Consider the following 14,308-nt stretch of genomic DNA (forward strand, 5'->3'; position numbering starts at 1 on the left):
TCTTTGCACTTGCACTAAATTATCATGTGTCTTTTTTATTGAAATAAATATTGATTCATATGATTTACACACACTAAATAAGTTCTAACACTGATATTTCTGCCCTCATTTTTAGACATTAGTTTAGAAAGAGTTGTTTCTTTTTCGAGGCACTTTTTAAACCACATTCCAGAACATGACTCAGCACAACCTGCCCGTCACACACGTCACACTCGGAGCGCGCGGCCGCGCGTGTCTCCACCCTGTTACTTCACTGTTCCAGGAAATGTTGCTTTCTGCTGCACATCTGTGACCGGAGCGGCGAGAAATTAGCGTCAACGAAATCGGAATCCTTGTGGAATCTGTTTCGCGAGTCTTCGGGGCTGAACGGGCGTGTTGGGAAGGAGAGAATTTAAAAAAAGAATACTTATTTTCGGCATCGTTCTCCCCGCCATCGCTCAGGAGACGCCCGGACAGTCTCGGGTTGACTCTTCGTACGTGGTAAGTTAAGCTAATTTAAGCAGTTAGCAACAAACAGATGTGACGATCCGCCTGGGTTAAATCAAAACTAAGATTCTTGCGTCGATGAAGCCCAAAAGCAGCCGAATACCAGCGCGTCCCACCTGTAACAGGCGTTCGAATCACGTCGGAACAGGATAAACAGTTTTCGACGGTCCGGACCTGTTGGCATTGGTGACAAAACCCCAGGTGAAGGTGAAAGGTTGCAACTCTCTCCGTGCGGAGGGTGCAACCTCTTTTAACTACGGTTTGGAATAAATAAAGCCTACTTTAACACTTTGGTGTGAAAAGAGATGCAGACGTCCTGTCCATCGTGATGCAGTAGCCATCAACAAGCCAAAGTGCACCTTTTATACAATAATTCTGCCCTCAAAGACAGATTTGCTGTTAGTTTATCGTAATATAATTGATTGCTGCATTTGGTAAATGTGTCCATCTCTGAAGCTCATCACATCTATCATCTATCTAGGTGGTATCCTCATGGGGTTTCCAAATCGTCTGCCTGGAAGATGCAGAGACGCTTGAGGAAACTGAAATGTTGTTTTGCTGTTTTTAACCTGTTTTAGCAGGTTTGGGGTCTTCCAACACTGACCGTCGATGGTGACATTAAAACTTTGAGTGTTTGTGGGAAAAAAAAATAGAAATCCATATATATCGTTTACATATGAAGAAGTAACTCGGATCTATAAGGAGGCTCGATCCTGTAAATCCCCAACTTTGACCCTTTTCTGTGCTAGTTTGGTGACTGCTGTGCTCCTCCCAAAACGCATGTAGCAGTTCATGTAACTCACAACAAACGTGCCATTCCTTGGGAAACCTGTTGAATGTTTGCCTTGTTGTCAAATGGCAAAGAACGCCTGTAATGTGCTGCTTCTCTTTTCTGACGCTGCACCACAGTTTAAGCAAATATTGAATATTTTTGAGGACATCTGACTAAATTTAGAGCTCCCGCGCTGAAAGTGCGACTTAATTGGAAGTAAGGGGGGTGGATTTATGATAAGTCATTCATTTGCCCTGATTTCAATCAGTTAAATCGAGCCGTTCCTGAAAATTATGTTTGATACGGACCTTTGTATTGATTACTATGAATAGCCTTCACCTTGAAGATGTCTTTTCATACTCAATATTTACTTTCCATGTGTTCCACCTCCCCCGTGCAAACACGGGCTCGCTCCTTCAGCGGCTGCGTCTCAGCCAGCACAGCGGCGCATTGATCGGCTCGGTGGCCCGACCTGTCGCCGCCGCAGCGGCAGCGACTCTGAAGCCTTGTTTCCCCCCCACTGTTTGGTTTTCTTTCCTGTTGCTCGGCGATCTGGTTCTGATGCAATGGCAGCGTGAGGTGGAGCCAGCGTTTTGAATTCCTCGTCTGTGTGTTTTCCCCCTGAAAGTCCCAGTGAAACACTGGGAATTTGGCAAATAACCGGAGCTTATTAGAAACACACGCCAGCCCTTTCTGAACCCAACTGTCGACGTTGAGATGGAAACGTGACGGAGAAAGTCCATCCCGGGGAGGCTTTCTGTCAAAATGAAATCAGTGTCGTCAGCCAGTTTAACCTGATATGACTCTAAATATAAATCACATGTTCGGCGTAAGTGCAGGCGGGAGCTCGTTTTAAGGCTTCAGTCGCGGGAGGATTTAAAGTAAAATACATATTTATTCAGCTTTTGTTGGGTTTTTTTTAGCTGTACTTGCATTCTGTTTTAAAACATTTAGAAATGTAAAAATCAAAAATGTATTTTCTTGCCACAGGTAAAATGTCCCGCTCAGATTATCCTCCAGGCTACGAGGAATCCGGGGGCCCGCTCTATGGTGGCAATTACCCACAACCACCAGCGTACGGCTTCCCCGGGTATGGGGGCCCGCATCCAGGCCAGCCCTCTGCACCCTACCCCACTGATCCAAATACCCCACTGTATTCTGGGCAGCCAGGGGGCTATCCTGGAGGTCCATACCCAGGACAGCCTTACCACGGCGGTCCTCCAGGAGCTGGCTACCCCACCCCCCCTCCAATGCCCCCTATGATGCCACCAACCATACCATCAGATGTCCTGAGTTCCGGTGAATATTTTCCTCACGTTTCCTCTTGAACTTTGCTTTTCTAAGCCGTCGTCGCCTGATTTTTTTGTTTTGTTTTACCTCACCGCTCCGACACAGGTGACGGATTCGCGGCGCGGGGCAGCGGTTGGGACAGCGTCAGCGTCCGGCACGCCTTCATCAGAAAGGTGATCGCAAGGCTCCATCACCCGGCCTTCATTCGTTTCCCCTCTTTAAAAAGTCGGGTTTTGAATCTCACCGTGCTCGCACGTGTCTCTCAGGTGTATTTGGTGTTGGCCTCTCAGCTGATGGTCACCACGGCGATCGTGTCCGTGTTCACGTTCGTGTGAGTATGCAGCGTGTACTTTGCGTGGCTCCTCCTCCCCGTACGTGTGTTACGCTGCTGATCGTGTCTCTGCCACAGAGAACCTGTTGGAAAATACGTGAGGGATAACCCGGCGCTCTACTGGGTGTCCTAGTACGTACTCACTGGCTCTGCTTTGCTCTACTTTTCCAGTTTAAGCACTAAAGATTATTTGTTGTGTCATTTTAGCGCCGTGTACTTCATCACCCACATTGTGCTGGTGTGCTGTTCAGGCCCCCGGTGAGCGTCGCTGCTCAGTTCTAGAAACTGTTGCAAATGATAAAAGCTTTAACCTTGAGCTCTCCTTTTTCTTTTTTTTTTTTTAGGAGGAAACACCCATGGAATCTCATTCTGCTGTTGTTGTTTGTAAGTTTGACGACTTTATCTGCACAAAGACCACGTGACTCTACCAGTTTTACAATCTCCTGGGTTATTATGTTTGCGTACGTCCATCTGCATTCTTTCAGAGCGAATTCTTTTGATTCTAAATCTGCGTATTATTTTCCAGACCCTGGCTTTGTCCTACATGACAGGCACCATTGCCAGGTGAATAAAATCGGCCGATCATCCGTGAATATCAGCTCTGTGTCTCACAGAATTTAACGGCCGCCTTGTTTTATTTATTTCTTTCTTTCTTTCTTTCTTTCTTTATTTTCAGTTTCTACGATACGAAGGTGGTGTTTCTCGCTATGGCCATCACCGCGGTCGTCTGCATCTGCGTCACAGTCTTCTGCTTCCAGACGAAGGTGGGCCGAGCGGCTGTTGTGCGTTTGCACCATCCGGCATGTTAAACAGGTTCTCTCTCTCCAAAGGTGGACTTCACCAAGTGCCAGGGGCTTTTCTGCGTCCTGGGAATTGTAGTTTTTGTGACCGGCATCATTTCCGCCATCGTCCTGTCCTTTAAATACGTGAGTTCCGGCTCCTGTTGAAGCAGCGGTTCCATTCCCAACATCATGGTGCCTTCACTGTTGTTGTTTTTTTTAATTATTGTTGCAGGTTCTGTGGCTTCACATGCTTTACGCCGCTTTGGGAACCATCGTTTTCACATTGGTGAGTAAAGAGTTAACCCTCTGCAGGGGCAGGAAATGTTCTATTGGACATTATTAATGTGAATGTTCCCGCTGTGCAGTTCTTGGCCTACCACACACAGCTCCTGATAGGAAACAGGAAGTACTCCATCTCGGAAGATGAGTACGTGTTTGCCGCCCTTTCCCTCTACGTCGACATCATCCAGATCTTCCTTTTCCTTCTGCAGATTATTGGGGCCGCGAGGAAGTAATGACCGCTGTAGCTCTGCTCAGAATTCAAACCCATTTATCAAAAAAAACAAAGAAAACACCATGCGCCAGGGAAGGGACGCATATGCTATTTCCTTGTTATATTGGTTGCACAAAAATGCACTTTCCCGAGGTAAATATTTATCCAACCTCCCAAAAAATTGTTTGAAAAGACTTTCTAGCTGCACAATTTCTTTCATTATATAGTGTTGAACACTCTTTCTGCATGTTCCTGTCTTGCCATGGATGATTTAGTTTGTAAATGTTGAGGAAAATGGGAATATTCTTCATTTCTAACACACAGATTTGCCTCCGATTAGCTTTAAGGTGCATGAGGACGCAGACATGTGTCCTCTTTGAAGTAATATACTCACTAACAGCCTTGTAATGACAGTACCACCCAGTTATTGATCAATATGCGAAAGGTTATAGTTTAATTATTAATTCATATGAATGTCTACATTGTCAACAATATATCTGTCTGCACTGGGTTGTGTTGGTGCATTCAAGTGTGAATGTTGTATCATTTAGATTCCTAAAAACATGTTTAAAAATCTTAATATTTTTACAGCAACTGCCTCGTTTTCCCACTGGGTGGCGCTGGGAGACCCAGGCGTGAGAAAAAACTCTATAGGACAAATATAATTAACTATTTAACGTTTTAGTATCTTCATAGAAAGAAGCATGTGTGTTTTCCCTTTAGTTAATTTGCAGATTAGACAACGTGTGATCTCCACATTGGAGTCAATCTCCTGCATTTGTGTTTTAAAGGTTAATGCTCTGCTAGAAAAACAGATTAAAGGTAACCAAATCTGTGTTTGCCTGAAGTAGCAGATGCTGCACAGATGTGGTGTTACATGATTTATGCTGATAATGGGAGTAGTATAAAAGCTTTCATTTATACCTGCTACACATGGCAGCATTGCTTCATAATAAGCTGTTAGTGATTTCTTTGTTCATATGTGTACACAAAAAACAGTATAAACTAATGGTTCTTAGCCAATATCATTGTGCCTTTATGATATTTGAGATTCTGAAGCTGATTCTGCTGTTAAAGCAAACAATCATGGACACGACTAACTTTCCTAAGGTGACTCCTGCAGTGCTGACAAACCAAATATACTCGGACATGTCACATATAAGCTTAAGGTTTTAAATATACACAGGCTTTGTAATCACACATCAACCAATGTGTCTTTTTCATCATCCTTGAAGTTCTTGACATTTCTGAATTAAAAGTTGTGAGAAGCTTATGACAAATAATTTGATTTTTTTGGGGGGGTTTGTTGTGGGATGGAGCAGGTGGCTGGTGGTGTGTGTCAGCTTCATGGGGAGAGAGGTATAGCTTTAATGCTCCTCTCGATGGGAGAAGGGTGGGGGTCCAACATCAATCATGTCAATCATCCAGTCAGGTGATGCTGTCCTGGGTGCCAGGTGGAGGGTTGTGGGCACGAGGTGGGGCCCCCTGCTGATGGAGTGAAGTGAGAAACTTGCTGAGTCTGGACTGTCTAAAGCAGTGGACCTTCTAGGGAGTGCAAAGCCAGGAAGTCAATCAGAGCTACTTTTTAAACATCTCAGGTTATTATTTCTGGGGGGTGGTGGGTAAGAGATCAGGCTGCAAGGCGGAAGGCTTTTGGTTTACTGGTTCAAGACCAGTGCAGAGCCAAGACCTGGGACCTGCCCTGGTAGCAACATCAAGGTTCCCCTGAGCAAGGCAGCAGGTTGATAGCAACCTGGGGGGGGGCACCCCCCACCCCCCAAGCATCATCAGCAGGACCCTGCCCCCCAAAACAAGGGGCATCAGCTCTCACTTTTGATCCCAGACAGTGATCATGGGGCATCTGTCAGCCTTGGGGCCCAACTAAGAGTGAGAGTCACCTGGCAGCAAGGTAGCAGGATGATGGCATCATCCTGCCCCCCCCCCCCCATCCAAGCTGATGCTTGCTTCTGGCTCTGGACTCTCACTCTGGCTCTCACTCTTAATTGGGCCCCAAAAGTGAGAGCTGATGCCCCCTGCTTTGGGGGGCACCCACCCCCCCCCCCCCCCAGAAATAATAACCTGAAATGTTTAAAAAGTAGCTCTGATTGACTTCCTGTCTCTGCACTCCCTAGAAGGTCCGCTGCTTTAGACAGTCCAGACTGAGGACTTCACTTCAAGCCCTGGTGCAAAGCCCTGGTCATTCGTCACATATCTGATCTCAACAAATTCTAATCATCCACCTGCCAACCTGACCACCCAAAAATAAAATATTTATTATAAAAAGTCATCTTTTCATACGGGCTAAAGACTGTATTTGTGAAGTTTGGTGTGCTTCATCTGAGACACTCACACATTCATGTTTCTACAGTATTTACATCATATCATCATCATCATATCATCATCATCAGGGATCATCTTCCAGCTCTGATTTCCTGAATGTCCATGTTGCAGCGCTGCATCAGTGCAAATCTCAGGAGCCACAGGTGGTCCTCAAGGGTTGACCTTGACATCCTGTGTGGGATGGTGATAGCGGCTCCCTTCGTACTCTCCTTCGTTAGACTTTTTCATCCTCTGTCGAATCTTAAGCTGCTTCAGTCTGTTTTTGTCCACTTGCCTCTTGGCCAGTAGGAAGCCGATGATACCAGTGGGTAGGCCGATCATCCTGCAGGCAAGAGATGACTTATTTGACCCAACAGGAAATGTCCACTCTATAGATTAGGCACTTTAAAACGACAAGCAAATGTCTGTAAAGTCACCCAAGTCCCTTGTTTTTCCGAGTTAAAATGGTGACGTAGGAGAGAGTTACCACGCGTAGCCGATCTTCATCATCGGGTTCTTCGCCTTTCTCTTGGGGATGTATTCGGGACCCTCCAGATCCTCTCCCAGCCTGGAGGTGCTGCTCGCCTCGCCGCTCTTCTGTGGCTCCGTCCTGGAGCTGCTGCAGGAGGCGGCAGGAGAAACGTGCAATCGCAGACGCTGACAGGCGGCCAGGCTCCGTCTCCTCCGTGTTAGGAGCCCCCAGCGTGGGATGAGGAACGTTCCTAATGTAAGGAAAGACCTCGTTGGGTTAGTGATACGCCTTCACTGCGTTCAGGTGAAGGTTGGTTCGCAGATCTAACGAGGAAGCTAATCATTTTGGCTAAAACACAACAGCGCGGCTGTGTACATATTTGGGATGTTGGCGCTCGGAAGATTAGAGTTAAACTTAACTGACAGGTACCCGATAAATTGAATATTTGAGTATTTTACCTTGCAAAGCCGTCCTGGCTGCTGTCAGAGTGGCGGCCGCCATGTTTGTTGAGTAAGTGAGTTCGCGCATGCGCGGTTAGACCTATGCGAGTAGTTCTGCCACCTAGTGGACATCACTTTAACTTTTTTTTTTATTTAAACCAACATTTGAATCCACACAATATTACAAAAGACATGATACATTTTTAAAGAACTGATGCAGGTACAAAGAACAGCGATTACCTACAATTTAGATATTTTTTTCTAAGAGCCAAACAACCAACAAACTGGGGAAGCTGAAGATATTTACACAAGTCAGAATGACCCAATTTTTTTTTTAAAGAGCTCTAGAATCACCTGTACAATATGACAAATGTATCTCGAGGGCATTACGTATGAGGGTCCAACAACAACTGAAACAACTGTTTTGATTGAAGAATTTGTAGAGGCAGAGAAAATTAAGAAAGGACTAATCCTCCAGGATGTAGTTGGGGTTGACGACCAGGACAGCTTCTTCCTGCGTGCTCGCCGATTCTGAGCCCTTTAGTCCTGCCTGGGACAGCTCGATGAGGATATGATCCTGGCAGAAATACAAACATCGATATAAGTCAACAACGCGTTTGCAGATGTGGGATCAGCAGCATCGACGGTGGACTCACATAATGCACCAGCCGGTGGAGAACCTTCTCGATCAGACCCTTCTTATTGACCAACTCCTCCTCGGAGTCAATCTCAGACTCAACTTCCTTCAGATACCAGTTAACAACTGCGCTTTTCTTCAGCTCCTCCTCTTCCTCGGCTGCAGACAGAATGAAAACGGTTCAATAAAGGGATCCTAACAGTGAAGAGCATAAAACAAGGTTTTGCTTACCCTCTTCTGCTCTGCGCAGATGCCAGACCAGCAGGTTGGAGATGCGCTTGTATTCACTAAATGACAGGCGCAGGGCTGGTTTGGGATGGCTGCCGGGCTCAGTGTGAACACCCGCATGACCATTAACGCCATCAGCGTGTCCATTTATTCCATTAACATGGCCATTAACCCCATTCGGGACGGCGTTCCCTGCAAACACAACACATTCAATAAACTATAACAGGTAAAAAGGTTCCAGGGTCAAAACTGAGAGACAAGATTAAAGTAGACAAATGCTAAAGGCAAATTTCAAATGCTACTCTGGTGTGCCACACAATAACTGGATTTACCTTCCTCCTGCTGCTCCTCCTCCTCCTCCAGTTCTTCGTCCTGTTCAAGGTTGACATCGGGCGTCTCCACTCTGATGATGGATTTGTTCAGGAGGCGGAAGGCTTCTTTTACATGTTTGGGTTGCACCTGAGGGGAACATCAGAAGGAAAAAATCATGGTACATTGAACAAAAAATGACTATATTATTAAAAGGGTGTGGAAGAACTCTCATCAGTGCGTGTTAAGCATCTGGACGTGTGTTTTATTTGCTGCACTCACTTCATCACAGCAGTGCATGCGGGCCATGCCCTCTGAGAGGCGGATCATGCTTTCCAGCTGCCTCACGGTGATTCTCCAGGCAGACTTGGACACGCCCCCAGAACTGTCGCGCTGCCTCAGACGCTTGTACTGCTCGACGATGAACTCCTCGGACTCACTGGAGATCTGCCGGCGCAGGGACAAACCGCACGAATATTGATACAGAGACCAAGCGTGTCGGGCCTGACTGAGCTCAGACAGATGTGCACCTTGGGCTTGAACTGCCGCGCAAAGAGCAGATATCTGCGGATCTCATCCAGGGTGTAAAGTCGGTCCACAGACTCCTCGATGCGAGAGTGCAGGTCGACGATCCGTCTGGCGATGGCGTAATCGGTCACCTGGGATTCACACGGAATGACACGCGAGCGTCAGACTATCAGAGCTTCATTAATCCGTCCAGGAACGTGTTGACAGAACCAGGGTCGTACCTCGTTGCAGTCGTCCACCAGGATGAAGAAGAGGTCAAATCGACTCATGATGGGAGCAGTGAGGTTCACGTTCTGCTTCAGGCTCTTGCTGCGATCGTAGCGTCCACCAATAGGATTTGCAGCGGCAAGAATGGAGGTGCGAGCGTTCAGAGTGGCCTGCAGGAGACGCAGGGAAAGTTACAACGTTTAAAATGCCAGAAAGGCACCATTTGTCCCGACTGTTGTCTGAATAATTGACTCAGTTGCTATTGAATCGCAGGGAAAATATGCACGAACTGATGGAGTCGGTTGAATAAGCCTGTGATTACCTTGACTCCAGCCTTGGTGATGCTGATGGTCTGCTGCTCCATGGCTTCATGGATGGCCACCTGATCTTTAAGGTCCATCTTGTCGAACTCGTCGATGCAGCACACACCCTACCGGGAGAAACGCGGCCGTCAGCATCAGATGCACCTGCCAAGACTCCCCGCTGCTCCTGACACTCACGTTGTCAGCCAGCATCAGAGCGCCGGCCTCGATCACAAACTCGTGGGACTCTTCGTCTCTGACCACAGCGGCTGTGAGACCTGCCGCGCTGCTGGCCTTCCCGCTGGTGTACACCGCCCTGGGGCTGAACTCCTCTACATGCCTGGAACACACAGATTTAGTCATCAAGCTCTCCAAAACCGTTCAACACTGACAGGAGGCATTTGCATTAATCTATGGATACCTACTTTAGGAACTGACTCTTGGCCGTACTGGGATCTCCCACAACACAGACGTTGACGTCTCCTCTAAGGGAGGTTCCCTCTGTGGTCGTTTTGGGAACGCCGCCGAACAGCATCAGCAGGATGCCGCGCTTCACCTCATCGTTCCCTGCACAGACGCGGGTGCCATTTATTCAGCCGGAAGGCCTTTGATCAACGCTTTCCTGGCTATAATGTGTAATGACGCTGGCTCGAAGCCTGACCGTGGATGGTGGGGAAGAGACTGGAGCACAGGTTGTGGTAGAGATTCTTGTCTTGGCTCATTTCGAACACTTTCTCCCACTCCTTCTCCGTCATCTGGCTCTTGATGCTCTCTGCAGTCTGCTCCTCCTCCCGTATCTCCTTACCACCAAACTGCAACAGAAGGCACATTTGTAACGGAGCAGAAGGTGGGTTTGGGGCGTTCTGATACCAAAATGTCAGAAATCACTCACTCGTGGGTTAGTCGGAGCCACGTTGCAGGCCAGGAATGCTAGCCTGTAAGAAAGCTCCCTGACTCCCAAAGCTTTCAGCCCCCGAACCCCCTCGGATTCGAAGCCCTGCGGTCCTCCAGCCATGCGGGTGCTGGTCTCGGCCCGTACACCTGGACAAGAGGCGGTTGGCAGTTGTCAAACCGGAAAGTTTTAGGTCAACTGGAGGTTTCAGGACTAAAAACATACCGGGAGTGCGCATCTGAGACACATCCGGAACAACAATGAGGGTCCCAGTGAAATCGCAGCGATCACCGGCCTGAGCCGTCTCCACGGCTTCAGCCCTTAGGACGATGTCCAGGGAGCGTGGGATGGAACCGCGGGGCAGCTCTGCTTGCGTCTCCTGGATACGCACCTGGACACAGACGATGCTCAGACCTCCGTGTCTCCTTCAGCACACCGTAGAACACAAGGTCCTTCTAGGAATTACCTTCTGGAAGTCAATGAACTTTGACTTGTGTGTGTCCAGATGGAAGCGGGAGCGGTTGCTGCACACGGGGTTTCTACAGATGGTCGGCGGGGAGTATTTGAACTGCTGCGGGACGTCTTTGATCAGCGCCTGGCAGTCCATACACTGAAAAGTCCCGCTGACCTGAGACCACAAACGTCATTAACACCCTTCAAACAGCTTCAGGTCACTGTGGCGTGTCAGGGGTCAATTGTGGAGAACCTCACCAGTTCAGGGTGCACGGGGTGCGTTCTCACCACTTGACCGCTGATCTTTACAAGCGTACCGATACGCATGGATGACAACTCACGGATCCTGCATCACACATGGGAAAACAATCATATTTTATAAAATATCTGATCTGTAGAGCGCAAGAGGTCGAGCTCGTGGACGTGTCCTGTGTCGTACTTGTTTCTGGTGGGCAGATCCTCGAGGGCAACGTAGAACTCTTTGTTAAGAGGAACATTTCCATGATCCCGAGCAAAGTTCCGCACCGCTCGACAAAGGTAAGGGTAAACTCTAAAAAGAGAATCCCGGAGGTGAGTTTAGAGCCGCATCAAAAAGATCTAGAAAAAAAGTTTGGCTTCGTTTGGCTTCAACCTCTGACATCAGTGATGATGCTGTCAGCTATAACTGTCATCACTAACCTCACACATGCAAATAAATGAATGACAAGGGCATCGACACACATGTGTCCATATGTAAACACAGGTTGTTGTTCTTTTCTTAAGCAAATTAAAATAAGATATGATGTACAACCTTATGACTGTTTGCATTCAGAGAGGCTCAGGTTCCGCCGTGTTTGCCTCACCTATAGTACTCCTCCTGGATGGTGGTGGCCAGCTCCTGGTTGAAGCCCTCCAGGTCTGTGAAGCTCACCAGCAGCGTGTTTCTCTCAGGCCGAATTAGCTCCTCGGCCTCTTGGACATATTTCACCTCCCCATCACTGGTCTGAAACCTGCACACGGAAAAAGAAAACGCACAATTTTATGACGCGATCAGCTGAAATGCAACATACTGTCGCTTTAGTGTTGTCGGGGATAAAGAAAAGTTCAAGAAAGCTCTCCTAGGATAGTCATCGTGAACGCGATCGGACTTACTCCTCCAGGAAAGCTTGGAATAACTTTTGGCATTTTTCAGCCAACTCGTCCTTCACCGTCTCCCCGGCATTTTCCGTGGTTGCTGTGGCAACATCCATGACAAACTCCCACGAAAAACTGCAGCAAAAACCCTAAAAACAAATTTAGAACAACAGCCCTGCTCCGCAACACAGACAGGAAGCACGCTATGGTCTACACAACAGAGAGGGTGACTTTCGCGCGAAAAGATGGACATGTGACCTTTGGCGCGCAGTTTGGACCAATCAGCGAGGTCGAGTAAGGTCCTCCTTCCTGCGGCCAATCAGAAGTAAGTGACGTTGGGGTAGACGTCATTTCCCTTCTCCCAAATTCATAAAGTTACAAGGACGACAGTAAATTATTGCGTTAAATATGTCTCTTAACAATATGTAGACATATAATAACATTGCGTAAGAAATGTAACACTAGATACAATAATATGTTCATGATGACAAATGACTAGAACATACAGTTACCAGTTATGTCCACGAGAGGGAGACAAATAACCATTATTATCTTTTTCACATAGTACCCACAAAAGTCGGACGGATGGATGGATGGATGGATGGATGGATGGATGGATGGATGGATGGATGGATGGATGGATGGAACATCCTGACTTTTTATGATGCAATGAAGACAAACTAGATTTTTTTAAATTAGATAATGCATTACAAAGTATCACAAGATCTGTGAAGAACCCCTTAGATATTGTTTCTCCTTAATTTTAGCATCATAATAAATATATATTCTAAATAATTCTTTTTTCCAAATCATTCTCACATTTCACGTGTAGCGGTCAGTTCCAGCTCTTCCAGTTCGGGCGATTGGTTTCACCTGTCATAGTGAATTAATCCACCAGGAACAATGTAGGAAGTTTTTGCAGCCCATTTGGATTCTGACCAGTTTTTTTTACCTCCTCTTTATTTCTCCTTTTGTCTTGACCCCTGGTTTTCCCACGATTGTTTAGCAACAGGAAACTCAGCTTGTCTGAATATGAGGCAACCTGACCATCTGTAAACACACGTGGGCACACACACACACACGCACACACACACAAACACGCACACTCCCCATTGATAAATTTAAGTTTGGTTAGGAGAGTTTTATACCTTTAACCCCCCCCCCCCCAACAAAACCCATAGTTTTTATGTGATATAAACATTTCTACTTTTTCTTTCAGTCATCAATTTTTATTCTGTTAACAGTTAAGCTCAAAAAACACATGTTGATGGGAGCATGATATGAACCTTTGGAGAACTCCCTACATAACACAACACAACACAACACAACACAACACAACACAACATAACATAACATAACACAACATAACATAACATAAGTTCTGCATTGTCCTTTTATAGAAATATTGCAGCAACCTAATAAAGGTAAATATTCATAATTGAATAATTAAATAAATGCAGGCTGGACCCCGTTATTGCTGTAACTGAGCTGACTTCTAGTGTTTGTTTGTTACAGCTGTGTGTGTTTACGCAGCGTTCCTGTTGCGCCCTCGCTGGTGTCGGTGGCTCGCTCAGTCATGTCATTTATTTTGTCGCAGCTCTCGGGCGTCTGATTGTTTTAGTTGCTTGTTTTTCCTAAAATGAGCTGCAGGAAGTCTTTCCTGTTTTGAATACACTATGAATAGAACTACATGTCAAAGTGTGTGTGTGAGTTTGTGTGTGCACATGTGAACTAGAGACCGACACATGAAAAGGGGCTTCTTACTCACTAATGTCAGAGTTTTGCAAGTGTGAAGCCACGTAGGCCAAAGGCAGGATACAGTTGCAGCGCTGGACACAGTTATTCCTCCCTTCTGTCACTCAAATCTCTCCTCTTCATCCTCCTTCTCCTCTGCACCAGGAAACAGGACACGGTACACTTCCAGCTTCTGTTTTCCGCCCACTTCCAAGTGGAAGTATGAATGTGGGAAGCACTTTGTGTGAGTGAGCGTGTTGGAAAAAAACCGACCTTCTCACCCCGTCGTGCTCCCGTCTGTCTCACGCAGGGGAGCCAAACTGTTTATATCATCAGCATCCATCAAACCTGCCCCTCAAGATATGGACGCACCGATACACACGTTGATGCGTGACAAAGACACACTTTTGTTTCCTGAAAGGGATGTGAAAACGTTCCGGATCAGCGGAGTCCTGTGGCTCGGTGAGTGTGAAGTAACGCACAGAGAGAGACCGATGGACAGATTAGCCCACAATACCAA

General features: G+C 46.8%; 3 protein-coding genes across 3 annotated transcripts; 1 reads left to right on the top strand and 2 right to left on the bottom strand.

Annotated features, from left to right (window-relative positions):
* Nucleotides 1–208: 208 nt before the first annotated feature.
* LOC101075854 (protein lifeguard 3) lies at nucleotides 209–5,431 on the top strand. Its single transcript, XM_003975878.3, has 12 exons — nucleotides 209–480; nucleotides 2,249–2,557; nucleotides 2,654–2,721; nucleotides 2,815–2,879; nucleotides 2,958–3,011; nucleotides 3,087–3,137; nucleotides 3,224–3,263; nucleotides 3,406–3,443; nucleotides 3,556–3,643; nucleotides 3,710–3,805; nucleotides 3,894–3,947; nucleotides 4,027–5,431. The coding sequence occupies exons 2-12, from the start codon at nucleotides 2,254–2,256 to the stop codon at nucleotides 4,174–4,176; spliced, it is 1,008 nt and encodes a 335-aa protein (XP_003975927.1). The 5' UTR covers nucleotides 209–480; nucleotides 2,249–2,253; the 3' UTR covers nucleotides 4,177–5,431.
* A 969-nt stretch (nucleotides 5,432–6,400) lies between these two features.
* Nucleotides 6,401–7,538, bottom strand: si:ch73-71c20.5 (PNKD metallo-beta-lactamase domain containing). Its single transcript, XM_011616712.2, has 3 exons — nucleotides 7,404–7,538; nucleotides 6,961–7,195; nucleotides 6,401–6,816 (listed from the first exon to the last, which is right to left on the bottom strand). Exons 1-3 carry the CDS (start codon nucleotides 7,471–7,473, stop codon nucleotides 6,645–6,647), a joined length of 477 nt encoding a protein of 158 aa, XP_011615014.1. The 5' UTR covers nucleotides 7,474–7,538; the 3' UTR covers nucleotides 6,401–6,644.
* Nucleotides 7,521–12,299, bottom strand: mcm6 (minichromosome maintenance complex component 6). Its single transcript, XM_003975858.3, has 18 exons — nucleotides 12,073–12,299; nucleotides 11,784–11,930; nucleotides 11,381–11,491; nucleotides 11,200–11,287; nucleotides 10,955–11,116; nucleotides 10,714–10,879; nucleotides 10,489–10,637; nucleotides 10,258–10,408; nucleotides 10,022–10,163; nucleotides 9,795–9,936; nucleotides 9,617–9,724; nucleotides 9,309–9,464; nucleotides 9,090–9,218; nucleotides 8,842–9,006; nucleotides 8,583–8,709; nucleotides 8,254–8,442; nucleotides 8,042–8,181; nucleotides 7,521–7,962 (listed from the first exon to the last, which is right to left on the bottom strand). Exons 1-18 carry the CDS (start codon nucleotides 12,168–12,170, stop codon nucleotides 7,852–7,854), a joined length of 2,481 nt encoding a protein of 826 aa, XP_003975907.1. The 5' UTR covers nucleotides 12,171–12,299; the 3' UTR covers nucleotides 7,521–7,851.
* Between the last annotated feature and the right edge of the window lie 2,009 nt (nucleotides 12,300–14,308).

This window comes from Takifugu rubripes, chromosome 22, assembly GCF_901000725.2.
Source record: "Takifugu rubripes chromosome 22, fTakRub1.2, whole genome shotgun sequence".
NCBI classification, from domain to species: Eukaryota; Metazoa; Chordata; class Actinopteri; order Tetraodontiformes; family Tetraodontidae; genus Takifugu; species Takifugu rubripes.

What these genes read in the sequence shown, in the direction of transcription:
- LOC101075854 (XM_003975878.3), top strand. Translation starts at nt 2,254, where the DNA reads ATGTCCCGCTCAGATTATCCTCCAGGCTACGAGGAATCCGGGGGCCCG. An exon ending in GTGTGCTGTTCAGGCCCCCG is followed by an intron (nt 3,138 to 3,223) that starts GTGAGCGTCGCT and finishes TTTTTTTTTTAG; the next exon opens with GAGGAAACACCCATGGAATC. An exon ending in ATGACAGGCACCATTGCCAG is followed by an intron (nt 3,444 to 3,555) that starts GTGAATAAAATC and finishes CTTTATTTTCAG; the next exon opens with TTTCTACGATACGAAGGTGG.
- si:ch73-71c20.5 (XM_011616712.2), bottom strand. Translation starts at nt 7,473, where the DNA reads ATGCGCGAACTCACTTACTCAACAAACATGGCGGCCGCCACTCTGACA. An exon ending in AGCCAGGACGGCTTTGCAAG is followed by an intron (nt 7,196 to 7,403) that starts GTAAAATACTCA and finishes TCCTTACATTAG; the next exon opens with GAACGTTCCTCATCCCACGC. An exon ending in ATGAAGATCGGCTACGCGTG is followed by an intron (nt 6,817 to 6,960) that starts GTAACTCTCTCC and finishes TCTTGCCTGCAG; the next exon opens with GATGATCGGCCTACCCACTG.
- mcm6 (XM_003975858.3), bottom strand. Translation starts at nt 12,170, where the DNA reads ATGGATGTTGCCACAGCAACCACGGAAAATGCCGGGGAGACGGTGAAG. An exon ending in AGTTCATTGACTTCCAGAAG is followed by an intron (nt 10,880 to 10,954) that starts GTAATTCCTAGA and finishes GTCTGTGTCCAG; the next exon opens with GTGCGTATCCAGGAGACGCA. An exon ending in CGCGGCAGTTCAAGCCCAAG is followed by an intron (nt 9,007 to 9,089) that starts GTGCACATCTGT and finishes CTGCGCCGGCAG; the next exon opens with ATCTCCAGTGAGTCCGAGGA.